The 22,247-nt window shown below is 41.2% G+C and overlaps 1 protein-coding gene across 1 annotated transcript in view; it reads left to right on the forward strand.

Annotated features, from left to right (window-relative positions):
* LOC308103684 (uncharacterized protein) overlaps positions 1-21,170 on the forward strand; it is a 52,649-nt gene extending 31,479 nt beyond the window's left edge. The window contains exons 4-16 of the mRNA XM_080453805.1: positions 1,029-1,088; positions 2,028-2,279; positions 5,165-5,293; positions 6,994-7,042; positions 9,214-9,304; positions 9,902-10,043; positions 10,189-10,293; positions 10,937-11,024; positions 11,547-11,577; positions 11,937-12,014; positions 12,486-12,588; positions 16,821-16,915; positions 18,074-21,170. Of these exons, the coding sequence (XP_080309931.1) occupies positions 1,029-1,088; positions 2,028-2,279; positions 5,165-5,293; positions 6,994-7,042; positions 9,214-9,304; positions 9,902-10,043; positions 10,189-10,293; positions 10,937-11,024; positions 11,547-11,577; positions 11,937-12,014; positions 12,486-12,588; positions 16,821-16,915; positions 18,074-18,203 (1,353 nt within the window). The 3' untranslated portion in view covers positions 18,204-21,170. The remainder of the gene's footprint in view (positions 1-1,028; positions 1,089-2,027; positions 2,280-5,164; positions 5,294-6,993; positions 7,043-9,213; positions 9,305-9,901; positions 10,044-10,188; positions 10,294-10,936; positions 11,025-11,546; positions 11,578-11,936; positions 12,015-12,485; positions 12,589-16,820; positions 16,916-18,073) is intronic.
* The last annotated feature ends 1,077 nt before the right edge of the window (positions 21,171-22,247 follow it).

Consider the following 22,247-nt stretch of genomic DNA (forward strand, 5'->3'; position numbering starts at 1 on the left):
ATATAGAAACCTAGATACCTCATTGGCCTCTGCGGTTCATTGGAGCGACCTGTATTGCAATACAAGGCTCTGGCGGCCGCCATAGAAGACAAACTGCCACTCAAAGTGACTACTGGCCAATCACAGCGCGTCTAACTGACTAGTTGCAGCGCGGGTGCCTCTTACGAAAAGACCCGCCCCCACCTGCTTCTGATTGGCCTATCGAACGTCCCTCTCTGTGACGCACGCGAAATTTTCCAGCTTGCCCTGCGGAAGCGGAAGCGCGCCCGAGATACAGACGCCTCAGAGCCGGAGGAGGCGTCTACCTTTATATGTCTATTAGTGATGAGCGGGCCGACACGTAACCCGCAGGTCAACCCGCGGCGTGGGTGGTCGAGTCAGGATTTCAGAGGCAATTATGCGGGCTGCGGGTGAGCGGGTCAGCTGCTCTCACACGCAAAAAATTTAAATAAAATCTATTTTGAACAACATGCTTGTTTATTTAGCCCATGACAATGTTGTGCTACTGTAGACATTTAAAGCGACTTTGGGTACTTAAAAGAGCGCTATATAATATATATATATATACCCACCGCGGGTCGCGGGGCGGGTTGAGCCATAGATTTATATATGGGTTCGCGGGGCGGGTTGAGGCGGGTTGAATGCAGTTAGTAGGCTACCAAGAACAAGTATTACTGTATATCGTCTCTGTCGGGTGGAAACATCATACGGCCAAAACTGTAACTCAGGATTCAAATTCAAAAATGGCAAAGTAGCAGATCCACAAGCACGAAACAGCGTTTTGAGCTTGTAGATCTGCTACTTTTGCCATGCTTTTGTGTGACGCTGTAGTGTGATCAAGTAGGGCGTCCATTTATTTACAAAAAAAACATAATGGAGATAAGAGGTTTCTGCCCGACAGCAGCGATATGAAGCAAGAATTATGTGACCGATCAAGCATTCACCTAATAGCCCAGGCCTGGAAAAAAAGCATTCTCCTAGCCCACCATACTGTGTGTGACTGCAAAAACGCCATCTTCTCCTTTCAGAGACAGAAACAGCGGAAGAAACAAGAGAAAGAGGAGAAGATGGAGGATTCACCAGGCCAGGCGAGACTCATTTCCTTCCTTTTTCTGTACTTCTCTAATATTTTGTCTGTGGTTTAACTTGACCATCACATTCCATGCTACATGGGATGTTTGCAATGTTGGGCGTTCTTGGAATTTAAGCTTATTCAACCATTATATACTCACTATATAAGTCCATCTGGAGAAGAGCGTCAGCTACAATGCCTAAAACAGTAACGCTGTGCTGAAATTCGCACCCATGGGCCCATGATGAGGATGGAATAGTTGAAATGCTTTCCTACACTTCTCATTGAAATGTCCCAAGGGTTATGAGGGTCATTTTGCCAACCGAATTTAAAACCACTGATGATTCCATCCACAAAAATGTTGTTGTTCTCTAAAAAAGCAAGGTCTGAAGAGACAGAAAGAAATATTTTTCATGCCGATGGGGGAGGGGGGGGGGGGTTAGAAATGTAAACGTACTTTGAGAACCACTGGTCTTTTGAATAGTGTTGTTTCGGAACAACAACGTTCTCATTGAGAGCTTGTAGATCGGCTGTTTTCGGTTATTATTTTAAGATTAGAGAGATTTGAAGTGGTCAAAGCACTAGCAATATGTTTCAGAAGCATCTTCCATAAAATCTATGTCTTGGATAGTTCATATAAAAGCAAAGGTTTAAAAGCCTCAATCTGTGATTTCTTCACCTGGTTGGCAGTATGTAGAACAGCAGGAACAATAAAACATTTTACATTGTTTAGCGGATCACACATTAGTACTTCTAATACAAAGTCGTATACAAAGAAATAGTAATCTACTAATAAACTAATACATAAGTAAACCAAGAACCTATCATCAGTCCAACAGTAGAATATCCACAAAAAATCTATAATCTGTTACTGTACATTGAAACTACACACTGCAGTAGTATTTGGACCTCCTCCTCCTCAACAATGAAAAAGTTGCTCTGTGTCCCCAAACAGGGTCAGGGAGATGGTGGTGGAGGTGATGCGTGGGAGAGTGACAGTGATGAGGAGGAGAAGACGACGACCGTGGAGGAGGAGAAGAAGAAGAACAACACAGGAAGAGCAGCTCCTTTCAGGAGCAACAAAGAGCCACCACCTCCTCCCCCTCCCCCTCCCCCTCCTCCTCGCCCCGCAGCCCCTCCTGCCCTGGTGACAACCAGGAACACCGGCAACAACCGTCAGCCGCCCGCCTGCAGAGCCGTGGAGGAGGTGGGTGGATGATGGCATGCTAGACAGGCCTCAGAATCACAAGCAGCTTTATTGTCACACACACAGGTTTTATGCTGCGTTCACACCAAGCCCCCAGTACCCAGAGGTTGCATTGGAGCGCATTGGACATGCTGGCCATTCATAGGTACTGCAGATTAAAACGGCCTGGGCCACTGTCACGAACGAGCGAAAATTGGTTTCGACCAATGGGCTCGACTCGCGAGCATGTGCACAAGCTTGCGCACAGGGTTGCGCATGGAGGTGGCGCAAAACGTGTCACCTCTGTGACGCATAACATAAGCCCCAAATAGCCCCGCCCGTCACTTTTCACAACCCGGAAGAAGGGGTGATTTAGGAGTATGCGCTGGGTGAGCAACTCAATGCAAGTGGATCGATGGGCGGGGATTTCCGGTGCCCTCTCTATTATTTTTTAACTCTATGGTTCACACGGGCAGATACAAAGATACAATGATACACACAGCACTTTTTTTCCCGCTTTGTATCTGTGTTGCTCAACACAGTCGTTTACGTCATCGCTTCGCTGCGTTATCGGAGCTACAGTTGTAGTTTTGTATCTTTGTATCTGGAAGTTGAACCCAGCTCAACTTCAATTTGTAGCTTTGTATCTTTTGTAGCAGCTACAAACGTCGGATGTTGCTTTGTATACATCTTCATGTCGCTGGCTTCCATTGAAAATGAATGGTAGACTGTATCTTTGTATCTGCCCGTGTGAATGCAGCATGACACAGCTGTATTCCAGTGGGTGAAATTAGTTTTCGTGCAAGCTATACAGTACACCGTTTTGTTGTTTTCCAGGAAAGAAAGAAAGAAAAACAAAAAGGGGAAGGATGAGGGGGAGAACATTTTTAAATCAAGGGGAATTAAGCGCTGAGTTGCGTAGAATGGAATGTGGAAGTGGCCAGAGGGGAGAGACAGAGAGAGAGAGAGAGAGAGAGTGTGAGAGAAGGGGAATTACGCCGGATTTATATTTATAGTTGCACACTAGTGTTGCCTGCGGTGAATACTGTAGCAACGACGCGTTGTGAGCTTGTATATCTGCTATGTACCGCAGGCAACACCAGTGTGCAACTAAGTAAATCAGGCTTAAAGGGCAAGACCACTATGGTAGAGGTTTGGGTTGTGTAGTCACCTTGCCATGATGTAACTCCAAAGGTGGACAAGAAATCAAAAATTATTGCTCCATTGATTAGACATTGATAATTCAAAATATGCTCCTAATTGACCTACATTGTACAGTAAAACAGCTCTCAAAGTCACTCTTTTCGCACATAAACCAACACAAACAAAGCTGATTCAGACAATATAGAACATCATAAAAATGTCAACTTCCTGTTGATTTTACTATTCCGGGTTTTCTTCATAATAGAAATTGCTAAATCAACAGGAAGTTAACATTCTTATTAAAACAACCAACAGTACTGGGTTTGGTGATGTGCTATATTGTCTGAATCAACTTAGTTTATCTTCGTTTATATGCTAAAAGAGTGACTTTGAGAGCTGTTTCACCGTACAATGGAAGTCAATGAGGAGTATATTTAGAATTATCAATTTCTAATCAATTATTTTTGATTTCTTGTCCACCTTTGGAGTTACATCATGGCAAGGTAACTACACAACCCAAACCTCTACCATAGTGGTCTTTCCCTTTAAGAAGGTGACAAAGAGGCTGTCCAAGGCCTGGAGGATATGGTCAGAGCAGAGCATGGCCAGAGGAGCAGTACCTTGACACTGTGGCTATTTGAGATATTCAGGAGTTACTGGCAGATGTCATCAAATGACGTGTTTACCAGGACAACCCATGAAAAACCAAGGCCATGTCAAGAAGGAAAGGACATGTTCTACGTCATGGGCCATGTGCCATTGACGCACTGGGGAGGCAAACTGGAGTCGGATCAAAGTTTGACGTGTCTTCTTTTATTTTTCAGATTTTGTTTTTTACAAAGGTCTAAATCGTTCAAAAACAGTGTTTATTGTCCCACTGGCTCTCAGTGACTCCAGTGCATTACATAAAACGTTTGGCTTCAGTTTGCCTCCCAGTGCGACAAATCTGCTAGCTGGAATTGCCGGACAAGGCTGTACATAGCCTTGTGAAAAAACTAGCAAGTGAAGTCTACCAAAATTAACACCAAAAAAATAACAAGACAGCAAAGTCTAGAGATATTTCAATTACAGATATAGACAGTTGCAGAGGCATGCTAGATTATACAATAACATTATGATAATGATGTTTTGGGTGTACATATTAAATAGTAATCAACAGTATACCCTTGTTCTTTCCTTGTCTTTCTCTCCCCTGGCATGGTGGTAGGTACAAGACGTTCTACTGTATGTGGACCCCTGCTCACACACACACGTTCAAAACTTCAAGCATTCATGCATCAGTACATTGTTTACACAATATATCCTCAAGGACCGCAATGGAAATAAGCTGTCAGCTTTATTGCGTTATCCTTTTGATAATGGTGGAACCTATTTATTTTGTCAAAGTCAAAGTTAAACTTAAGCGTTTGATTCGATTTCAGTCAGAGATGATCCCTATGGTTGGAAGTTGATAGTAAAATGAGGTCCAGGTCCAATTGTTGGTCCTTAAAAGGTTAAAAAAAATATATATATATCTATCAATTACACACCCCACAAAGCCTCAAATTCATGGAGATTTTATTTCTAGAGTCTCCTACTGATACTCTATTGAGTCTCCTACTGAGCAGCCATCCGGTCATCAAATTATTGGTTTAGGAATGTGACAAAAACAAAAGAAAATCTCCATGAATTCAAGGCTTTATGGGGTGTGTAATTGATAGATAATAAGTGATTATTTGGGTGAACTGCTCCTTTAATGAATGTCTTATTCACCTGTGTTTCAGGAACCAGAGTGGGACGTGAACAGTGCGTTTGTGGCCGGCGCCGCCAGCCACATCAAACCCAAAAGCCGACGGAACAGAAAGGGACAGAGCTCACGAGAGAATAAGGAGAACGAGGCTAGGAGCAGCCAGGTACACATGCACACACACACGTCATGACGTTCACTGTCAGTTTTGGTGTAGCTCCGAAGAGTATACAAATGGAACCAAATGGAACCAAAAATAACTATAAGCACTATAGCTCTGGAAAAAGAACAGATTGTAAATGTTAAAGTCATTTTCAGACTTTCTATTTAAGGGAAATTCAAGCTTACTCTACAGTGAACGTTAGAAGAACTACATGAAATATTGCATTTCAATAAACTTGAAAAAAAACCTTTAAAAAAGTCAGAATAAATAGTGAACATATTAGATTATATATTCTACACATAGAGCTCTTCACAGGTTCAAAATGACAGACCCAAACACTAATAGACCCCTGAAATTGGTTCTGAGATCCGAGTGGAGATTAAAAAAAAGAAAAAAGAAAGACGCACCCGGACGGCACCCATTATTTTATGGACCCGACAAACCGAAAATGCTGTTCTACCACACTCGGCGAGATGTCAGCTATACTCCATGTGAAATCTAGCCTAACTGTAGCAGCCTACAATAAGAGACATTGACAATGACATTAAATTGCATGTTTTCACCTCGATTAATCAGACTATTGATTGGTTTAAGTAGGTGAGATACTGACCTACCCACGTTTAATCAGACTATTGATTGGTTTAAGTAGGTGAGATACTGACCTACCCATGTTTAAACAGACTATTGATTGGTGAGATACTGACCTACCCAGGGGCAAACGCTTACCCCAAAACATGATTTACGATTCTGTCCCTATCGGTACATAACTCGGACGGCACTGAGTCGGCTGAGTCGGGTGAGACGCCGCGGTCAAAAGCTATACTATACTTATAATAATGTCCTTATATACAAAACACCTACTGAGCCCCGTCAGTAGGTCAGTATCTCACCAATCAATAGTCTGATTAAACGTGGGTAGGTCAGTATCTCAACTACTTACACCAATCAATAGATGATTGAACGTGATAATGTCCCATTCGGTGCATTGACAGCATCCGAAATGGGTGAGAGATCAACAGCACGTGACGTAGCCAGTAACAGAACGGTCAATGCGGCGAGAGGCAAGCATGCAGCTAATACACAACGACGATTGCGCAACACAATGGGAAACGGTGGGGTGCTAGACCAGTGCCGGTCGGGGAAAATAAATAGACCAGTCAATCGCAATAGTGTAGGGGGGGGGGGGGGCATTCAGGCCCTTCTGCCTATATGGAGCCCACCTGGGGAGCAGGAGTCCCCAGTTGCCCCAGGTTCAATCGCAGGCCTGGCCAGCAATGTGTCAAATATAACCGGTTGAAGTGTCCATTTCACAGGGGAAAGTCAATGGCAGTTAGCCTACAGTTTCCCTTTTCTTTTCTTGTTTTTAACGAAGACTTTTTTGGTTACTTTTACCATTGTTTGTATCGATTTTTTTTTTCCAGTTCCGAACCAACTTTTAGGGTTCGGAACCAAAACATTTTCGTTGGAAACATGTCTGAACTGGTTCAAAATTAGGCGGGAAAAAAGAACGGAACCGGTTCAACCCCCGGTGGAAAAGGGGCCAATTGTACTGCACCTGTACGAATGTACTGTATGATACATTAAATTCTAATGCCACCAGATGTTGTTTGACCTTCAGCTTGGGCCATCATCATCACGGGACATAATGTGGGACATGCAAAAAAGACCTTTATGTCACATTTACCGCTGTACTGTGATCACAGGTGGATAATAGTAAGGATCCATTGAAGAAGAGAGGAGCAGCACTAACAGGTGAGCATTTCAGTCATTTTCAACCATGTCTTCATATAATTCATCCTCACTAGCAGGGCCGGCCTGGGACAAAAATTCAGGCCGGGAGTCATACTGTACACCCTTCCAGGCCACCCTACCCACATACTACATGAACGCACATGAACGTACCACCCGCACTCACACACATGCCTTGCGCGTGCACACACATGACAGCCTGACAGTGCTTCAGACCATAACAATAGTACATTTTGTCGGAGATGTTTCCTGTAAATAAAAATCAATCCATATGAATTCAACTGTTACATCATTATTCCTTTCCACGTGGGCTAAGTAATCGCCGAAAAGCCATACCAACAGTCACACAAAAGTGTTCTATATCCAGTCCAGTGCTTACCATCAAATGCTCCCAACAAAATGTTTCCAGTGTACAGTCACAACAGGACTCCTAAAATAATGCTATACTATTCAACAAGAATAGAATAAGAGTAAGAATAGTAAACATATACAGTAGTATGTCACAAGCAACTTTCAACTTGTGTGATGTTATTTCAGTAACATTAAACGTTGACAAAGTCAACTCACTCAACTATAAGAGACTAGTTGGTTTAATGTGAAGAGAGACATACCACAACAAACCACATCTACTAGCACTAAATGGAATAAGCTTAGACAGTAACAAGTAGCCTAATGCCAAGATATTTTTTTTATAGCTAAACATTCAGCCATATAGAATAGTCTACCAACTTGTGTCACGTTATGAACTAAATGTTTACAGCTTGTTACAGGCTGGTCAGAATACAATGTTTATAGTAACATAATCCCTCGGAATATACTAATAACTCAATATTATACCAGTTATATAATATATATGTTTTGTGTTATATAACAGTCCAACCGTGGACTGTTTGTTGTGGCATCTAGGTCTGTGATTTGAGATTTAATTTGTGATTTAATTTTAAGGACCCACAGCTGCAGTGCATAATGTATTGATTAGACCAAGGACCTGAGAGCTTCTAAATGATTAACTGTTAATCATAGCTGGTCTAGAGCATTCCTGGGAACCCCACGTGTTGAGAAGAATCAGTGTTGTGCAACTTACTTGCGACAGCAGCAGCATATTTGACTGACTGGGGGGCTTTGAATATCAGTCATTTTTGAAACACCTCCTCCACAGGACACACACAGGACTTATTTCTTGTCCTTTCAGTTCCACCGCTCTTTTTCCTACTGGGAATGGGCTTGGGGTCCATATTTGATAAAGATAACATGACGCAAACGTCAATTAGTCTCTCCTTCTCAGGAGTCTCAGCAACAGTCTACTCCTCTCTCACGACGTTGCTGTTCTGGTTACAACTGCACTGGTGATGGGGGCGGGGCGGAAACAAGCGAAATAAACCATTCACACCTGACTCTTGATCCCTCCAAAAAGCACTTTGATTACTGACATTTTGACCAATCCAACTAACTAGGCGCTTATCCTATGTCTGACAGCGCCACAAAGGTGCGCTGTCTGGGGAGTAAAAAATTAGAAAAAAAATAGCGTCTGGGGGGGGCAAAATGTGTTACAACATCATTCTTTTAACCACTTCATCCATTTATACGTTGGCTATTTAATCAGATCTACAAGGTCACAGCGCAGCACAAAGTGACGCATCTGCTATTTTTGAACAAATTTGAAAAAATCTAAAAAATGTTTGGAACATTTTGAATACACAAATCTTGTCTTCTGTGGGTCCCTGGAACAAAACCTTTTCAGATGGGGGGGGGGGGGTGGTCCGCAGCCAAATACACATTCATGACATGAAATAGTTTGAGAACCACTGCTTTAATAAAGCTTAATTTATGCTGTGTCGTACACTGGTGTTGCGCGCTGCCCAAAACAGCGTAACTATATTGTAGATGGTTATTTTCGGCACGCAACACCATCGTACTATGAAGTAGCAAACAGCTCAGACTTAAAACTGTTTCGTCTAGTCGCACATTTTTGGGTCTAAACTCGGCTTTACAGAGTCAGCAGAATTCCACAGTATTGGGTGTTCAATAACTTCAACTGTGTGTGTGTGTGTGTGTGTGTGTGTGTGTGTGTGTGTGTGTGTGTGTGTGTGTGTGTGTGTGTGTGTGTGTGTGTGTGTGTGTGTGTGTGTGTGTGTGTGTGTGTCCGCGCGTGCGTGTGTGTGTGCGTGTGCCAGAGGAGGGCATCCAGATGTTCAAGCAGGGCCTGTACAGCCAGGCTGTGGACATGTTTACAGCAGCCATTCACTGCGACCCCCAAGACCACAGGTGAGCTGATCTATAAGGATGCAACAACAGTTAATCCAACTCATTGATTTCATTCGATTATAATGCAAGTCAGAGGTCTTCAACGTTTTTCAGGCCAAGGACCCCCTAGCGGAGAAAGAGATGAAGCAGGGACCCCCACTGTATAAACTGTATAAAATTATGTTGCAGATCAAACTTTTTCATAGATTTCATAGATAGCTGGATTCACGTTAATGTGTATTTTCAGACAGTTAACCTTTGAAACCCTAATTATTTAGTCAACTTAACCGTTGGCTTTTTATTTTTCCCTCTACACCGACTCTCCGAAAATAGCCGATCTACAAGCTCACAACGCCACGCAGCGCGAGGCGTTGTGAGCTTGTAGATCTGCTATTTTCGGCTAATGTTCCCCACCACACGGCGGAACCACACGTTATTGCCGGACCCCCGACAGTAACTCTGAGGACCCCCTAGGGGTCCCGGACCTCCTGTTTGAAGACCCCTGATTTAAGTCATTCATTGTCTCTGTCTCTGTTTCTCTCTCTCTCTCTCTCTCTCTCTCTCTCTCTCTCTCTCTCTCTCTCTCTCTCTCTCTCTCTCTCTCTCTCTCACACACAGATTCTATGGGAACAGGTCTTACTGCTACTGGTGTCTAGAGCAGTACTCTGCAGCCCTAACGGACGCCATCAAGTCCATCAAGCTGGCTAAAGATTGGCCAAAAGGATACTTCCGCAAGGGAAGTGCTCTCATGGGGCTGAAGGTGAGTGGCATCGGAAAAAACAGGTTTAATCCATTAAGACAGAGAACGCATCAAAAACATTTATAAATGTGGTTAATTTCTCTATTTTGTTTGTGTGTGTGTGTGTGTGTGTGTGTGTGTGTGTGTGTGTGTGTGTGTGTGTTAGCGTTACAGTGATGCAGAGAAGGCCATGGAGCAGGTGTTACAGCTGGATGAGGACTGTGAGGAGGCCTCCAATGAACTCTTCAACTGTCGCGTCTTACAGCTCATGGTATCAATCAATCAATCATTCTGTCAATCAATCAATCAGTCTGTCAATGAATCAATCAGTCTGTCAGTCAATTAGTCTGTCAATCAATCAGTCTGTCAATCAATCAGTCTGTCAATCGATCAATCAATCAATCAATCAATCAGTCAGTCAGTCAGTCAGTCAGTCAGTCAGTCAGTCAGTCAGTCAGTCAGTCAGTCTGATGTTGATGTGACATATATCGCTGCTGTTGGGGCATAAACCTCTTATCTCTGTATTTTAACTTTTTGTATTTTTTTCGTGAATCAACACCCTACTTGATCACACCACAGCATCACACAAAAGCATCAAAAGTAGCAGATCCGCAAGCTTGAAACGCAGGCCGAAATGGCGCGTTTTGAGCTTGTAGATCTGCTACTTTTGAATTTGAATCCTGATAAGTAACTGTTTTGGACAAATTAGGTTTCCTTTCCACCCGACAGAGATGATATAATAATATATCTATCCATGATGATGGATATGTAGATAAATAGTCTGACAGACAGACAGACAGACAGACAGACAGACAGACAGACAGACAGACAGACGGGATCAATCTATCGCTTTGTCTGTCTATCACTTGATTTCTCTGTATCGATCTATGGATTCGCCCCCCCCCCCCTTATAGGACTTGGGTTTCGACGAGGTCCAAGGCGTTCTGCTGCTAGAGAAGTTTACTACAGTCCAGGCTGCCCTGGGTTCCTGTGACCTCAAAGGTAACTGCTGACCAAAATACTGCTTATCTTTAAAAAACGTTTCATATACTGCTTATCTTTAAAAACGTATCTTTAAAAAAAATACTCTTTAAAAACTGCTGACCAAAATACTGCTTATCACCAGTGATGGAAAAAAATATATATTTTTTTACTTAAGTAAAAGTATCAATACTGCAATGTAGAGTAAAAGTCCGGTAATCAAAATTGACTTGAGTAAAAGTACAAAAGTATTAGCATCAAAATATACTTAGAGTACCAAAAGTAAAAGTACTCATTATGCAGAATGTCCCATTTCACAAGTTTAAAATGTCTTAAATGTATAAAAAGCAGATATACAAGCTTGGGGGTTGTGAGCTATTAATAGTCTCCTAATGATACTCTATTGAGTCTCCTACTGAACAGCTGGATGTATTTAGTTGAAGTATTTCAGGATTGTTGACATGTTTTTTACCGCTGATTATATGGTATGGGTAACATACCTCTGAGTTAATTCCTATCTTCTCTTTTCTTTTTCTCAAACAGTAGAACACACGTGTGGAACGGACCTGAATGGGTACGTTGGATAACGTTGTTGACTTTTTGTAAATTAATGCCCTACTTGATCATACTACCGCGTCACACGACACAACACGTAATTTATATATACGATAATATTACGATTCTTTAGTTAACATTTGTTGTTTTTTCTTGTATATTTGTTTGCTATACGTTGTGCAGCACTTTGGTCAACCTTGGTTGACCAAATGTGCTTTTAAATGTGCTTTATAAATAAAATTGACTTGACTTGACTGTTCCATCCTCATCCTCCTTTCACCCGCTCTCTCTCTCTCTCTCTCTCTCTCTCTCTCTCTCTCTCTCTCTCTCTCTCTCTCTCTCTCTCTCTCTTATCTGTCCCTCTATTCTCCTGCCCAGGAGTCCCTGTCCGTCCCTGTGGGTGGGGAACGTCACTGTGGACATCACAGAGAAAGACATACGGGACCTCTTCAAAACGTAAGGCTGTGTGACGTGTCCACCAAAGCGCTTCTTCCCAGCTGAAAAACGCCAAGTTGAAAATATTATAAACATGATTACCGTTTCTCTTATCTCCATATTTTAACTTTTTAAATAAATCAATGCCCTACTTGATCATACTGAATCGTCACACAAAAGTATCAAAATTAGCAGATCCATCGTTTTGAGCTTCTTGATCTGCTTTTGCTATTTTTGAATTTGAATCCTGAAAACGTACCGTTTTGTACATATGAGGTTTCCACCCGACAGAGACGTTATATAGTTATATTAGGCCTTCAGGTATTAGAGAACCTCTATGGTTTAAATCACATGTGTTACGCCTGGGATTCAAACCTGCGTCTCCCATGCGAAAAGCCAACATCTTAACCACTAGCCGAAAGGGCAATTCAGAGGCTCTGAACCTGCACATCCCTACATCATGGCTTTCTTTGTTTCCATGCTTACTTACAGGTACGGGGAGATAGAAAGCATCAGGGTTCTACATGAGCGCTTCTGTGCCTTTGTCAACTTCAAGAATGCCAACATGGCTGCCACGGCCTTAGAGAGGTTACAGGTGAGCGACCGGGTGTCTGGTTAATACAAATACACTTTATCTATAAATCACTCAAAGTTACAACGTGCTTTACATATAACTGAAGACAAACTTACTTAAAGCTCGACTATGCAACTTGTGGGGAGGTGTGTTGTTAAACACACCTGTCTTTGATGCATTCATTGATTAGAGAGAGCACTAACGAACACAGAATGTTATTCCCCCCACAGACAGAGGTGTCCCTGAACAGGAATGATATATAGTGGCTGATAGAGGGAAATGATGGCATATATCTATAAACTAAATAGCTAAAAGTTACACAGTTTACCTATAAAGTCAACAACAGAACAGCTGACCGCGTGCGTCTATTAGCATCACACGGTAACAAACGCGGATGCACTCAAACATGTCACGCCTGGCTGAAATGTCTGTGAGTCCTTTTTGTTCTGTCATGTTGTTATAACTATGCTTTGATATCATGTTGGTGGGCAGGAAAAAGTACTCAAATGTTTTACTTAAGTAAAAGTATCAATACTGCAATGTAGAAGAAGTACTCTGTTACAAGTAAAAGTCCGGAATTCAAAATTTACTTGAGTAAAAGTACAAAAGTATTGGCATAAAAATGTACTTAAAGTACCAAAAGTAAAAGTACTAGAATGTTGAAAATAGCAGATCTACAAGCTCACGCTGCGCGATGCAACGCGTTGTTGATAGCCTATGTATAAAATAGGGCTAAAGTGGTTAATGCATGTTTCATAATATCATAATTCATATCTGAAAAGTAACTAGTAACTAAAGTTTTAAAATAATTGTAGTGGAGTAAAAGTACAATATTTGCCTCTGAGATGTAGTGGAGTAGAAGTAAAAGTATTGGAAATTGGAAATACTCAAGTAAAGTACAAATACCTCAAAACTGTACTTAAGTACATTACTTAAAGGGATATTTCACTTTCAAAAAAACGTTTGGTCATTTTATCGTCTACTCAGGCCTTTGTGAGCCCCCCAGACAGTTTTTAAGATGCTTTATTCAATATTTGGATATTTGGTATTCATTTTATCAGACACGCCCCCTTCCCCCTGCCCTCCTAATGCGTGAGGGGCCGTGTTTTTCCGATAATTTTTTTCATTTATTTTATATATATTTTTTATTGTATTTTCTTTTTTTCATTTTCCCCCAAAAATATAAAAAATGTATAAATAAAGTAATAGAAAAAACACGGCCCCCTCGCGTATTAGGGGGGGCGGTATGAGTCACCAGAACCAAGGACGGGTGTTTTTGATGAATCTATCATGGTTAAAATGGAGTTTGAAGTTATAATGGGTTTGTATAGGAAGGGGGCGTGTCTGATCAAATGAATATCAAATATCAAAATACTGAATCAAGCAACTTAAAAGCCTGAGTAGACGATAAAATGACCAAAAGTTTTTTTGAAAGTGAAATATCCCTTTAAGTAAATGTACTTAGTTACTTTCCACCAATGTTGGTGGGCTACTATAGTAGCCTTTGCTGCCAAGCATTGATCTCTCTGACACACACGTTGAGTAGTGTACCAATGACATACGACTACGACAGAGAAACGAAATAGGAGTTCTGTACTCTGTGTCTGATGATCTTGTGATCTGTCTGTTGACTTGTCTGCATGACCTTATGTTTTTGTCAGATCAACCTTTGACCCAACAACAGCGTCAGCGTGTGCATTACTGTCTGTCACGCTCTTCTAGGGTCTGTAGTTCAGTTACTTCTCTAAACCACAAACGGTTTCACATCCTGTTCCAGCCGTAGAAGAGCATCTTATGCCTTGACAACAATGCATAAGATGGCTTTCCTGCTCTGATGCACTTCAAGATTGTTTTATTTGTCATTTGTTTTCCATCTGCAAGCAGATTCAGAGAAAAAAAAGCAAGATTATGTTTCTCCAAAGAAAAATCTTAAAAGAATAAATAAATGGTGCAAAAAAAACACTATCAATCGAAATAAATAAATCCTTAAAATGTATTTAAAATGTCATAAAAAGCAAGCATAACCTGATAAAAAGTATAAAAACTGAATGAAATTCATCTATAGAGTTAATCTCATCTAATGCATAGGAATGCATACCTCCCATGTTCATATACGGGAGATTGGAGGTGGTTGGAGCTGTTAAGCAAGTCTGTGAAGTCTGTGACGTGTGTCGGAGATCATAAATTATTTAAAGTATGACTGGTGCTATGATCTTTGCTTCAATCTTAACTCACCGAAGTTGTTAATTAGTTAGATTTCTATCACAGAAGTTTTTGAAAGCAAGGCTCACATGAAGTTCAAAGGAAGCAGCATGGTAAGATAATATTGTGTCCCGTGAAAATGTAACGTTATGTCATTGCAAGCACGTGTGTGTGTGTGTGTGTGAGTGTGTGAAAGAGAGACAGAGAGAGTTATGGAGAGAGCACACACGTGCGCACAAGAGAGAGTGTTCAAGCGGATTTGTCTTTGCAGACAACAATACAATTTACAATTTAGGCATTTAGCAGACGCTCTTAATCCAGAGCGATTTACAGTAAGCAAGGAAAACACAAGGTAATACATCAATTGCATAGAAATAGTCATCTAGGATCATAGGTAAACCAAAAACCTATCATCAGTCTAAACAGTATAATATAAACAAAATCTTTAATCTGTACATTGAAACTATACACACTATAGGATGCCAGGTCAACAATGACCCAATCTGGGAACCCATCGCCAAATGAAAAGGAAAAACTGCGCCCTCTGCTGTTTTTTACTATCTCACTTGGCTCTGGGAGGAAGTCAACGTAGCACACGTGCGCAAGGAAACCGGGGTTTTGGTCTGCCTTCAGCCTTTCACTTCCGGTGGTGCGACTATGTTTTCATTCCCACTAACAATATTTCTACACGGAACACTAACACCACTTCTCCCAGAGAACATGGATCGTTTTGGTTATAACCCCACTTGTTTCTATGATGGAAGAGCAAGTTAAAATGTGAATATCTTTCCGTGGTTTTGTCTGCTCCGAGGACGCTATTGTTAAACGAGTTTCGTTTTTTTTCTAGTGGGGAAGGATCGGCAGACACGTAAATCCCGCCCACTACATTTGATTGGGTAAAGAGCGGCCTGCTTCCTGATCTGAAGGCACGCCCACTTGTAGGCCAGTGCGTACGCAAAATGACGAACCCCCCCGACAGATTCAAACGCAGAGCAGAATCTGTTCTTGAGAGATTAACAATGACCTGGCATACATAACATGCTAACTAAATGACATTTTAGCCTTTGCATAAGCCTGCAAGGTCGTCAAGGCTACGGCAAGTGCTACGGCAAGTGCTACGGCAAGTGCTATACGGGCTAAGATAGATACAGTAGATCAGTCACCCTAGACGAAGGCATTGTTGCGTAGGTGCATTTTTTATTCTTGCTATGCATTAGCCAAACTATTAAAGGCTTTTTAACTTTTCCACAAGAGTGCCTTGGTCTCATCCCTTTTTTTGCATCAATTCTGTTACCCAGTTGTACCAAAGAGCACTTTGATGGAGATTTTTACTCTAGCCAAACAGATGGGCTCCTTCCTCTCTTTTTTTCCAGATACAAGTAGATTTGGGTCTTAAACCCCTTTTAACCTCAGCCAATGACTTAATAACAGTAAATTGTGTACAGCTGGGTCATTTATATCTGGGACCTTGTCTTGATGTAATCCCCCCCTCTCTCAGTCTCTACTGGCCCCCGCACTTCACAAATCGTCCGGGCGCCCCTGATAACGAGGCACACGATGGTCACTCAACTCGTTCAATAGACCAATTGCTCGGAAAACAACCGTTCAGTACGGTATGGACACTATTAGACACGCATACTGTGCGTTCTCTTGTATTTGTCTTCGTCTTGCTCTTTGCAAGCACTGCTGAGGGTGTATAGTGTTGTATACTGTATATTGTAGGTTCAATATTGTATTTTGTTTTGCCAATTATTGATCGCGCTGCTTTGAATTGTGATGTCTTTCTATCATGCTGTATCTACTGTACTTTTTTCTTGCCCCGTAATCTGTATCTTAACTGCTGTGCTGTCTTTGGCGACTGAATTCAATAAAGGTCTTACTGTGGGGGGGCTGGCATACAAATTACAACATAGTGTGGTTGTTTACATTAGATGACAACATGTTAATAATATAACCACACTGTATCAGGGAACGTTACGCCTGGTTCAGTCACACACAGGTCAACAACACAAGTGACTGACAGTGTGATTGTTGTGTGTCCTCCTGTCCAGGGGGTGGAGCTGGAGGGCAGCAGGCTGGTGATCAGGTACCCTGACCGCTGGCTCCAACAGAGAACCAGCCTAAACACCAGCTCAGCCGCTACAGGGTATGTACTACTAGCTTTGTGCAGCCTGAGGCGTTATTATGGATTCCACCAACGTTATAGGATAGACCTGCCTTACCTGTGTCTGATTGGCTTCCTGGCAGGCATAGTTTTACTGAGGTTAGGGTTAGGTTTACTGTAGGCATAGTTTTACTGAGGTTAGGGTTAGGTTTACTGTAGGCATAGTTTTACTGAGGTTAGGGTTAGGGTTAAGGTTAGGTTTAGGCATAGTACTGAGGTTAGGGTTAGAGTTAAAGGGATAGTTCACTCCCAAAATGACTTTTTTTCTATCGATTAGTTACCTCATAGAGACTATATTTTTTTGTTTTTGTCGCATTCCTAAGCCAATCATTTGTTGACCGGCAGCGGTTCCGGTAGAAGACACAAAGAGTCTCCTTTGTGTCTCCTACCGGAACCACTGCCTACCGGTCCGCTACTCATCAAATTAGTGGCGTAGGAATGCGATAAAAACTAAACAATATCCATGAATTCAAGTCTCCATGGGGTGACCTATCCCTGAACTATCCCTTTAAGGTTAGGTTTAGGTATAGTTGCAAAAATGCTAGGAAGGAAGAATTGTCAATCACAGCGACTACTGGCCAATCACAGCGGGTCTCCCTAGAAAAGCGGTGGGATCCATAAGCACGCCACACTGAGCTGTTTGAGTCAGTGTTGCCATGTCTGCTTATTATAAGCAACGTTGGGCTTGTTTTTCTGTAAAGTTGCTTGTAAATATCGGTAGTTGCTTATTTGGGCTTTGCTGTCTAATGTTGTTTAAAGCAGTGGTTCTCAAACATTTTCAAATCAAGGACCCCCAAATTAATATGTATTTGTCCACAAGATCTGGCAACACTAGTGTGAGTCTCTTTGAGGTCTTCCGCCTGCAGCGAGTGGAATACCTCAAGCAGGGGTCATCGCCATGCTGGCTTGTGGTGGACATTTTTGTCAAAATTTTGCCATGGACATAAAAATTATTACCAGAATATTACCAGAAACACACAGACAAGGCCAAGTCTAGCCACGGTCACATTTGTCTGTATGATGACCCCTGATCTTAAGCTGTGACGCAAACTCAAACGTCAAGCTGACGCAGACAGGCTGTTTGTTTGGCGTCAGTTTGAGGTCTGAAGTGATTCCTCTCTTCTCCCCCCATCCATCCAGGCGGAGCTTACCTATCAATGGAGACGAATGTTTCTTCTGGAGAACCACCGGCTGTTTGTACGGTGATAAATGTCGCTTCAGACACATCCCAGAGCAGCGGGGACGAGACAAGAAACCTTGGCAACCATGACCTGTAATATAATAGATCCAAATACTAGGGTACAGAAGTCAAGACCCGAGCGTGCTCTACTGTCAATAGGGCACAGCAGTGGCGGCCATTTTGTGGTGCCACGAATAGAAACCCCATTCATTTCCCCCATAGAGATTTCCGAAAATATTTATATCAATTATTTTAAGCCTGGAACCAAGCCATCCAGGCTCCTGGTGAATCATGACCATAAAACATTTGATTCTGTGTAAAAACAAAAAGGGTATTTATTAAATATAGTATGTAATATAATTAAATATTCTTTTTTTTTTTACACAGAATCAAATGTTTTATTGTCATGATTCACCAGGAGCCTGGATTAGCTTGGTTCCATGCTTACAATAATTTATATAAATATTTTCGGAAATCTCTTTGGGGAAAAGGGAATGGGGTTTCTATCTGTGGCACCACAAAATGGCCGCCACTGCTATACCCTATAGATTAAGAGAAGGACAGACGGGTGCAGACTCTCAGTGAACATAGTCTATAGAAACAGTCTGCACTCACAAGGTGAATTGTCTTTGACATTTTTTTATTTACCAGCAGCCATGACAAAAGGCTACTTCAAGCGCTGATGAAGGCCTGAGTAGACGTCATGATGACTGATGCTGCTGTAAATAAAAAAATTCAAAGACAATTCACCTTGTGAGTGCCGACTGTTTCTATAGACTGTAATATAATAGCCCTTCTATACCAAAATGTTGTAATGGAGGAAGTACAGTATAGGGCAGGCGAGAGAGAGGGAGAGAGAGAGAGAGAGAGAGAGAGAGAGAGAGAATGAGGGGAATTGCAAAGAGCAGAGCAGGACAAGGACAGCGAATGTGGACTAGAAAGTTTGCCTGTTCGACAACACAACCATTTCTAAACAACGAACAAATTATTTTCTTAAGAATCATGGCACACTGCAAGCAGAACACTTGAAACTTGTGAGCGTGTTCGTTATCCATCAGTGTTGTTGACCCACGTCACTGAGGACGGTACCTTCAGCTGCACAGGGCAGTGGTTTTCAAAGTGGGAGGGGGGCGGGGCAATTGGGAAATGAGAGGGAAAATAAATAAATAAGAATATATGTATATTTTTTTACTCAATTCAAATTCAAACTCGACTTTCAACCTGCATCCCTACTTTGGGCATGTCATTGTCAAAGATTGCATTTGAAAATAGCAACAGCAAAAAAACATATCTACAAGCTTCTAATGCATCATGATACAATGCGTTGTGAGCTTGTAGATTTGGCTATGTTTCCGCAATTTTCTTTCTTTTTTCATTGACTGACCTGGTGACATTCACACAAGAACAAACAATGATCACATATTCATCCTGCTCTAAATGCGACCCGAGGGAGTGCCGTGGTCGGATTGGCGGTTGTCCAGAACTGCCGACCCAACCTATACCACCATATATAGGCATATATGGAGATCCTGATGTCCAAAACAGCCGATCCAACCGATATGATATGGGCATACTGATGACATCAGGGATATGAATGGGAGACGGGTTACTATGTCTTTATGGCTGAAAACATGTGGTTCTCAAACAGAAGAAAATATGTTGTGGGGATATGCTGTGTCTGGGAAAATTATTCCAAATAGTTTCAAGATTTTCCAAACTTTGGAATTGGGTTAATGTGGTTAAACTGATAGTGACGGTATAGATAGATAGATAGATCGATAGATCGATATATAGATTCTTTTATTTTCGTGTCCTGCACACAAAGTGCCCAACCCTCATGGGTTTATAAGACACCATATATTAACTAATTTGGCTGAGGACCCCCTTGAATCCCTTCAAGGACCCCTGGGGGTCCCCAGACCCCACTTTGAGAACCACTGGCTTACAAATGTTGTAACCTGACATTAACCACTTTAACCCCAGCATCGTTATTGTGGTGGATGGCTTTCGCAGGAAAATAGCAGATCAACAAGCTCACAACACGTCGCACGCTTGTCGATTGGCTATTTTCCTGCGAAAGCTTTCCCCACAATAACAGAAAACTGAAAAGACACTAATATAGAGCCCTCTGGTCAACAGTGGTGTAAAGTAACTAAGTACATTTACTCAAGTACTGTACTTAAGTACAATTTTGAGGCATTTTTACTTGACTTGAGTTTTTTAAAATTTCAGTACTTTTATTTCTATTCCACTCCACCCCAGAGGCAAATATTTTACTCCACTACAATTATTTGAAAACTTTAGTTACAAGTTACTTTGTAGATTTTGATTATTATTACAAAACATACATTACCCACTTCAGCCCTATATACATTTTGGCCATTTAGCCGATCTACAAGCTCTGCTATTTTCAAAATAATTTTATATACTTTATACTGTACATTTGAAAACTTGTGAAATGGGACATTCTGCGTAATGAGTACTTTTACTTTTGTACTATAAGTACATTTTGATACCAATACTTTTATACTTTTACTCAAGTACATTTTGAATACCAGACTTCTACTTGTAACAGAGTATATCTACATTGCAGTATTGATACTTTTACTTAAGTAAAACATTGTACTTTTTCCACCACTGCTGGTCAATCATATGGGGTTTAAGGGGTTAAAGGTGATGTAAGTTGATGTTGGTAAAGTGTGGTCTTTGTGCATCTGCCTCATGTGGTGTTTTGTGCTTTAGTCACTGAAGGTTTTCTTGGCTTTGACAAATCAAATGACTTTCGATCACAGATCAAGGCCTTTTCAAAGTACTGGGGTAAACAGTAACCAGTAATCTGGGTACATTCTCTATTTATGGAACAACTGGTCTTTAATTAAACCAAACACTAAAGTGTAAAGATGCAAATAAACTAAATTGCTTCCTTATGTGCATTGAAGCAAACTACAAACTGTAATGTAAACCATGATTATGTTTACAAATTGATGTTTTTGTTTCTTTTTTTTATTGCACCAGTTATATTCTCATGTGGTAATAAAATACTATTTTATCAAAGAGTATGTTGTTTCCTGGTTATAGAGCCAATCATTTCTGTAGGAGTAAATCATTCTCTTTAAACTCATGTGGTGGAATTACTTTCAGAAGTTTGGGGATTAAAGCAGATTATACTTAAAGTACAATGTATTTGTAAATTACTTAAAGCTGCACTAAGTAACTTTCCTCTTCTACCCCGGATTTGAACCCGGTTGCCTGCGCAAGTTGCTGACATTTTGACCATTGAGCTAATAGAGCCTGCCTGCTTGCTCAGGGGATAAATCGAATCTTGACCATCAGGTCACAATTTGTGTCAGATCCTGTGTGACACGATCTAAATGTCTCGATTGAAGAGCAGGGAGACAAAATACAACCACTCCAATTGTATAAATTATATTGTATTAACATACTCTACCATACAGATTGGACAAAATTACATTTTATTCATCAAAACAAAGTTAAATATATTTAAAGCTACTAAAACCAAGCTCCCTGATTCTATATCTTCTGCATTGTCTTTTAATTTCCCTGGTATGGACAAAATACTTACATCACATTACATTTTAAAGGGTGCAGTTGAGTCAAGAATATTTGTGTCAGGTCCTGTTAAAATGTAAAATTAATTCATCAACAAAGTGCTGAGACTGAAAGGAGATGTTGGAAGGAGTAGCTTAAGAAGACCTGACGGAAATTATGAGCAGTTTGAATTAAAAGCATGAGGAGAAGAGGATGTATGGGGCAAGACAAGGGAGCAGGGTTTGAATTAAAAGCAAGAGGAGGAGAGGATGTATGGGGCAAGACAAGGGAGCAGGGTTTGAAAAATCACAGCTTTATGGTCAGAGAAGGGAAATTACATTACTGTATATTGAAATTATTCAGAGAAAAAACAATTGAAAGCAACAGATCGAGTGTGTCCCTTAGCGTGACTAGGACCAGTGACAGACTGAACAAGATTAACAGAGTTTGATAAAAAATATGTTGCTAATACAAATGAAGAGTGGGGCAGTAAACATGTAGTTTAAAATCGCCAACAATAAGAAGTCTGTCATATGGCACAATGACTGATAAAAGCTGTGGAAATACTTCCATAAAACCTGAGCA

This window comes from Gymnoscopelus braueri (assembly GCF_963280865.1).
Source record: "Gymnoscopelus braueri genome assembly, chromosome: 2".
In the NCBI taxonomy this organism is placed as follows: Eukaryota; Metazoa; Chordata; class Actinopteri; order Myctophiformes; family Myctophidae; genus Gymnoscopelus; species Gymnoscopelus braueri.